General features: G+C 38.1%; 1 protein-coding gene across 2 annotated transcripts in view; it reads left to right on the forward strand.

Annotated features, from left to right (window-relative positions):
* The window catches only part of LOC140241639 (uncharacterized), a 214646-nt gene extending 206931 nt beyond the window's left edge, over positions 1-7715 (forward strand). For both annotated transcript variants that reach the window (XM_072321378.1, XM_072321379.1), the window contains exon 9: positions 914-7715. In XM_072321378.1, the coding sequence (XP_072177479.1) occupies positions 914-2845 (1932 nt within the window). In that variant the 3' untranslated portion in view covers positions 2846-7715. The remainder of the gene's footprint in view (positions 1-913) is intronic.
* Positions 7716-8052: the final 337 nt, after the last annotated feature.

Genomic DNA, 8052 nt, shown 5'->3' on the forward strand with positions numbered 1-8052 from the left:
ATTTTAGCAATTTTTACTTTTGCGCCTTGGAAGAGAAAACAAAGGTGTTCATTTATGTGTAAAGTTTGCAGTTTTATTGGCCCTCCGGGTTGAAAGCCAATTGAATTACCTTTCATATGGTATATGATACATTAATTTTTAACCACATATTCTATGAGAAATTGTAAACTTTAAAAAAAGTTTGTTTTTTGTTTTTATTTTTTGGCTGAGTGTAGTAAAAGCCCACTTGTGCAAGCCTTGTCCATTCCAACCTTATTTGGTTGGAAGATGAACTTAGGCTTTTGGTCTGATGCTGTTCATGTTTCTCAAACTTCCAAATCAGCTTAGGATATATGCAGAAGCTGTTAACTATGAAAATATCCTGTTTCCTTTCATTTACCTTCCAAAAATGTGTCCTTTCTGACTAAATTACTACCTTGAAGAATAAGTGTTATATTTGCAACATGAATCTGTGAATGTCCTATTGTCCATTAATACATGCCAAATGAGCTTATGAATATGTCCATCTTCAAACAGTAAAGTTGTGTTTTAACCACATCCACCCCTACAGTTATCCAAATCAAAAAAGGGAAAATTATATTTAGCCAGTGTGAATACGGACTAAGCACCTACTCCTTTTTCAGGTGCAATTCAGTCATATCAATAACAAAAAAGAGTACAAAACAGGAAACATACCACAAGTTTATTTCATTAGTAAGATACATGCATTATCATTTTAAAAGTATTTTACATTTGCAAGCAAATTTTCTCCAAGTGTATTGAAGTTACAGTAGTTTGTAGCAATTTTTAGCTTCTTCATTGTTTTGTTCACCTAGATTACAAAGCTTTTGTTCTGTTGCAAGTATGCCGAGTGATTTTTTTTTTCTTCAGTACAACATTTGTTTTTTTCATTTGTCTCTATTTGTACCCCTAGGCAAATTGTCAGCAAGTGGCAGGTGTAATGAAAACTGAGTTTGGTAGTCCGTCTATAACAGTAACTAACCCAACAGTTACTGCAGCCATTACTACCACTTCTAGCACCACAGCTCATGAGCTGGACATCAAACCTGCCATCAGTATCAATGGTGCACCACTAATAGCTCTACCATCTATGGTGCCTTCATCCTCTACCACACTCCCTTCTATGGTGCAGCTCTCGGGAAACCAACTCTTTCCTCAGCTAAACCTCAAGAACATGGCACCTGTTATTTTAGCCATTCCACAGGTGCCTGTCATTGCAGCTACCTCCATGCCTAAGTCAGACTCAGCAAGTCCTGTAGTTGGCCATCAAGCTCAGGATCAGAAGTCACAGCCTTTGACCTCCACTGTTCTTGATAAAGTAGGGGGAGGAATTGCCCTGCTACCATCTAGGGATGCATCAGAAGTGAAAAAGAATATTTCTTCCAAGACAGAGCATCTACATCAGGTGATAAACCATGCAATCATCAAGAAAGAGAGCAATCTTGAGAATAAATCAAAATCTGTTGAGAGCAACCTTAGCAGAAGTATTGGTTGTTCATCATGCCCAACAGATGGTGGGGTGAACGGATTGAGTTCTACTAACAAAGAGGGCATTGTGCCACGACCATCTGTCATCCAGCACACTCACCATTCCAAGGGGAACAACGAGAGGGAGGTACTACCATCAAAGCTGACAGGGTCTCAGTTGGCATATATGAGTGGTATGCAACCAAGTGATCTTGTTGTGAAAAACATGGTCAAAGAGCATAAACCAAGTGAACATGAACTTCACAAAAAGGATGTAGAAGAGATACCAGACCTCTTGGGCCCAGGTCCTCGCTTTCTAACACCATACATGACATTTTTGCATCATACTCCATTTCTGTTCCGACCAAGTCTGGACCCGTCCGTACAGCTCAGCGCCAGTAAAGCTGCAGTGACAACTGGGAGTAAAATTAGTCAAGAGAGCATGGAGGATATGAAGAGCAAATCTGCCCTGCTAGAGACAGCAACAGTTAAGCCTCCTCTGTCACTCTCACAGCAGACTAGAGGTTCATCTCCCTCTGTCTCACATTCTATGAAGTGTGGTCCAGTGCCTGTACAAGAAGAGCCATGTGATCTGAGCATGCCCAAGAAACGACGATGGAATGCAGGTGATGATGGAGATGAACCTAGTGAAAAGCAGAGAGACAGTGTTATAAATAAAGCCAATGTCCTCTCCTCAAGTAGCACAATCAGGAACTCTCCTGTGCACAGATTGCGAACTTCAGATAAGAAATTTCTCAAGCACTCCTCTTCCTACTCACATTCTCATGATTACCCTGGAAAACATCCAACACCATCATCTGCATCCTTCTCCTGCCCGACACTGTCTTCATCTTACCATGCATCTCCATCACAACAGTCAGTAGCATCATCATCTAAAGTGAAGATGACTCCTAATCCTCGTGGTTCCATCACTCAGGGCATCATTAATCCAACTAAGAACCAGGCTTACTCCCTTCAGACCAACAAGGATTCACTGGAGACCTTAAGTACCCCATCCGCAAAGACCCCCAACCCAGACCTTGCGTCTCCTCGCCATGTCATGGAGTCCTCTAGTCTAGGTCTTCCAGTAGCAGTAGATAGTTCTGGCAAGCCCCTTCCTCCTCTTACAGACTTCAACCCCTTGACTCGATACCCGCACATTTTCCCATATGTTCCTTTTCTTCCCCGTCCCCCCTTTCTTACCCCAGGGGCCCACTTTATTCCAGCAGCTCTTCCCCGTACCATTTTGTCCAGTCAAGCTGAGATGCTGCAGCGAAACATTTTGTGCCGTCCCCCATTTCCTTATCCACCTACAGTGCCTTACAGCTCACCCCAGCTGACTAGAGACAGTCAACAGACTTCTTTGTATCAAAGCTAGATCATCTCGATATGAGATGCACACTTTTAAAGTTTCATAAGCCACAGAAATATCCTGATGTTTTGTCTATTAAGGGAAAGAAGTGTTTACAAATACTAACCAACATGAAATTTTTAGGGTCCATAGATGGTCCAAATGTCACAAATATGGTCTGAGCGTGATTGTTTTTTTTCCAGCCGTCATGATTATGTTAAATGCACAGTACCGGTGGTTTGCTTAAGACATTAAAAAAATGAAGGGAAATCCAAACATTTATTTACATTTAATTTAATGTATGGATTCTTTACAATGGTTTCAGGGTCACTCTTAACAAGTGAAAACTTGTGTACCACTTTATGTGTGTCTGTATGTTATTGAAGTTTAACTGGGCATAAACAGCCAAATTACCTTATAGAAAGGTGCAGGAGGCCATCCACTGGTTTGTTTATGTCTATGCCAAAGATCCAGTTAACATGATCTAAGTGAAATCCTCCAGTGGAATTTGTTGATACGTGGTCCTGGTTATCTCCATGAGCTGTAGATGCACTCATAGTATGTTTGACAGAACCCATTAACCCATTGAGGATGAGTCCCGAGTACTCATGCAAGTTTCTATGGGAAATGCATGTTGTAGCAGATTCAGCCCGTCTTTAACGGATTAAGGTCTAGATATTCAAGTCCTAACTTTCAATTCCTGAATTCAGCTAGGAATGAGCATTTTGGTAATCTGATTCTGTAAATAGCAAAACATCAATTAAATAGCATAAATGAAAGGTAGAGTGTCACATGAGGTCGTGAACTTTATCCCCAAAAAAATGAATAAGATAAAATTCAGCAAAGCCAATAACCTCTGTCAGGAAAGTCCAATTGGAATGTTCTGGCACAAAAAGGGTAGAAATGACTTGAAAGTGGCAAAAGCTTAATCCTGAAGGTACATGGTCAAGATCAATGAACATCATTTACATGTGAATGAATGGCTATGCTCATGATATTTTAAAGTGATGTTAGTAGGTGGAAGCATTGATTGTGTGCATAAGTCCAATTTCTATAATTGTCTTTTTTTATGGAACATTTCCTCTCTAGCACAAATGTACAATCAAACATGTTCTGTGATTGTTAATTTTCTATATTGTCTTCCATATTGTGCCTTGTTAAGAGATTTATATTTTTGCACACAGAAAGTGACCTATATTTAGCCTATTTTGCATACTTCACATACAGCCTTTGATGTTTGTACAAGTGATTTTTTAACATAATTCTTTTCATGAGTGTTATTTTGTAGTTATCTTTATCATGTTGCACTTTGTTTCCTAGTGATGTGACATTTGTGCATTTCCTTTTTTCTTTTTGTTGTTTTCTTCTAACATGTGGTCATCAAAACAATTTTCGCTTTAGTGTCCATCCTGATGGTCATTTGACAAATTAGCGTAACAATGTCAAGAACACCATCAATGTCAGTAGACCATATAACAGTACAATTAACCCATATCGGGCCAACGCACCTGTGTAAACAAACACTGCAGTGGCCCAGCACCGTTTGCACACACACGCCGACAAGCAGACAACTCTCCAAACAATCGCTCTTCATTAGCAAGCAATGAACAAAATATAGACAAGTTATATATCATTTGAAAGAGGAAAAAATTCCCTTTAATATGGTTATAAATACGTATGACATGCTGCCATTCAATGCACAGTGCAGTTATAGTACTCAGCAGAAGTGAATTACAGTAATCCAAAGGTAATGAAATCATTTTGTTTGTTTGCTTTCATATGTGGATTAAAAATAGCAAATGTAATTTTACACATCCAGTACGGAAATGAAATGATCAGAGTGTCAGCTTTCTGGACATATAAATATCATGACCATTGATACAAAAATTGCAGGTTTATGTTAATGTTTATGATGATGAAGCCATTGTGAGTGCATGGGAAATCAATAGTATAATGTGTGAATAATTAGTTTGTTGAAGCGAAACTAGTCATGATAGATACAGCATTTCAGTTTCGATCGAATTATACCATTGTCGTACATAAGTGTGGCTGTACATGTCGGACTATTATCACAGTCATATCATTGCCCGACAAGTGTCCAAGCCTCCGCTAAAACTGTGGCAGAAAATCCACAATCGAGCACTCCGTACAGCTGTAGATAGCACCCATGGACGCTTTGTGGTTACATCGCGTCATTCCACGTAAACACACATTTTTTTTGATGATTTGTACGATATTGTTGGCGTTCGACTGACAAAGCTTTCGTGAATTATCACAGACAGTGTAGCAAAGCATTCTGGGATATATTGTCAAAGGTTAGAAGGTGAAAGAACTTTGGAATGACGTCATTCATACGTCATTTCATTCACTACGGGATATTCCGTACCGTATGTGGCCTCTGCGGCGTTCAGACAAACTACGGAATATCCCGCAGGTGGCCCGATATGGATTAAGGAGAATTCTATGAGTAGTGTAGTCTTAGGCTGTGAGATCACTGTTTGTTTGTTTTTTCTAAACATACCCATTCATGAATTTCATAAAGTTCTCATTCTTTTTAGAGGAATTTTGTATTGATTCTCTACTAATGTGATAGTGATGCTTGTTTTTTTCTTACACGTCATCCTGTAGGAAGGAGGTGCAGCGGCTGTAGTTTTCTTCACACACACATGTATCAAAGTTGAAATCTTTTGATGTACAAAATTAAAATGTGATGACAATAATGCCCATAGGATCATCAAACATGAATGTCTGGATGCAAGTTCCTTCAATTATTCAAGCTTAATCTTAATTTTTTTGTCAAACACTCAGTAATCTTTGATAATCTGTTATACTTCAAAGCAGTATATATTGGCCATCAGTGCTAAATCAGGATGACTTGAGGATAAGACCTTTGTCCTGATTTAGCAATAGTCTTGATTTGAAAAAGGCAGAAGCTGAGTCATCTGTAGGCTTGGACGAAGACCAATACACAAACACCTTAACTTGAGTATCACCTGACAAGGTCATACTACACAATGTATACTGTACCTATATGTATTCATTGAAGACAATTTTTGTTTCTGTTCTGAAGGCAAATATTGTTTTCACTGGGATTAATTTACACAAATGTAAACCCACATGTTTTCATCAACCTTAGAAAACAACAAGAGCAACAGAGCCCTCTATTCCATGCTTTCTGGAAGAAAATTTTGTTGCAACAATGATCTAAGCAGTGCAGCAGCATCATAACATCAGTGTCCATCACACACACTACATCACAGTGGCATCAGTGATCTCAGTGTTGTGTACAGACAGCAGCACCACACTGAGCATTCAAACCAGTCTACTGAAGATGTACCGGTATATAAATAATTGATAAAAATGATCTCATTCTGAATTACTTTTCAAAATTGTAATAGCATGTCTAAAAAAAGATATTCAGAAAAGTATCATTACTATTACTATTATTATTGTAATTCCAGTACCAATAAAAAAAAAGAAAAAGAAAAATTATAACATGGCTGAATTAGCACTGGGATTATTTTAGACGACTGCTTGAATTTAGCTGCCTTGATGGCAATGTGTAATTGTACATCTGATGAACACGAGATGACACTACACAACGCAGTAACCCAGGGTATGATACCCTGGTAAACGACGTGGTGCATCACATTGTGAAGCGTATGAAATGAAAGCATGTCCTTTCTGTAACATGCTTACATGTATTGCAGTGTTTAAAGTTTGTCAACAGGCAGTGAGAAAAAATGATTTCCTTTTAATCTCAAGAATATTTCAGCACTCTCCCATTGCATTTCCTATTTTACTGTTGCATCCATAATATGTGTCATACAATGCATGTATCCCACTTGTACAAGAGCCCATTTTTACAGTATACATTTATGGGTTTATTCAAGCTGTTTGGATGGCACAATGAGGGTCTGGATATAACGAGGTATTAAAGCTGGAACCAACGTTCTGTTATAAAGGGATTCCTGGGTATGCTGTATGTATAAATGTCTGAATGACACGTATAATCAAGGGATAATGATCATCTTGTGTCTGCAAAGCAAACGCATTAAAGCCACAACACTCCCGTCCTTTGATAGGGACAGTGCTCGTAAGTCCATTTTTCTTCAACTTTTGCAGAAGTCGACGCATTTTCCCAGTATTATCAAAATGGACTTTCACTGAGTTGACTGTTCATACTTATATTATGCACACATGTATACATTTGCCCTTCTCACTTGTATATTATCTATGCCCTGTAGAATCTGGTGTGTGTGATGGTTTCATTTAAAAATCATCAATCTCATAACTTGTAATATGGGACAGCATACATGCACTGTATTAGGCTTGTTAACAAGTGCTGACCATTCAGGTGCACATTGGAAGAACAGAATTGATGGGAAAAGGGAGAGCTACAGTATAACCCTAGATTGCTATGCATCTGATAGTGAATTACCATAGTGTTTTAAGGTATTAATGATTGACACTGAATCAGCTGTGTTCCAGTCTCATGGAAGACATCGTAGGCAGACTTAAAGAAATTGAATGCAGTTGCACTGTTTCAGTTATGTAATATTCATGAAATCTTTAATTTTTAGTTTCTCTATCATGGGTATGGATAGAACCACTGTTTGTCCATCAGAGTACAGCTTAAGGTAGTATTGAAATTATCAATATCTCTATAATTGTCATGGAGTGCCATCATTATATAAGGTAGTAAGAATCTAGTATTTCCTAGTGCTGAGTATCATGCCAAGCAAAACATTGACAGAGGAGACAAGAAACAAATTACAAAGGACTGAGAATTTTGGGCAATAGGTGAAGACGATTTCTTTTGTGATATTTTTGTAAACCTCATTCAAGAAGCAAAGCAATTTTATGGTAATTAAATTCTATCTCTCTCTCTCTCTCTCTCTCTCTCTCTCTCTGATCTTGTACCATTATGGAAGCAACAAGTGGAGAATATCTACATTTATATTGATTATGATTTTATAAGAAGGCTTCGTTTTTATGAGCTTTTCAAGATTTGACAAAAAAACTGGAAGCATGTGAAAGAAATATGTAAATCATGCAAAATTTTGTATATACTTTCACATACTAGTGTGTTTGTGTGTTTTATTACTCGTAAAGAGACACAAATTAACAAGAGATCAGGGCAATTAATTCTACCTCCTTTTTGTATTATGAAGAGTGCAAAGTGCATGACTTGTAATCATTTTTACCAGAGAGTAATAGGCAAGTTTTGGGCT

This window comes from Diadema setosum, chromosome 18 (assembly GCF_964275005.1).
Source record: "Diadema setosum chromosome 18, eeDiaSeto1, whole genome shotgun sequence".
Taxonomy (NCBI): Eukaryota; Metazoa; Echinodermata; class Echinoidea; order Diadematoida; family Diadematidae; genus Diadema; species Diadema setosum.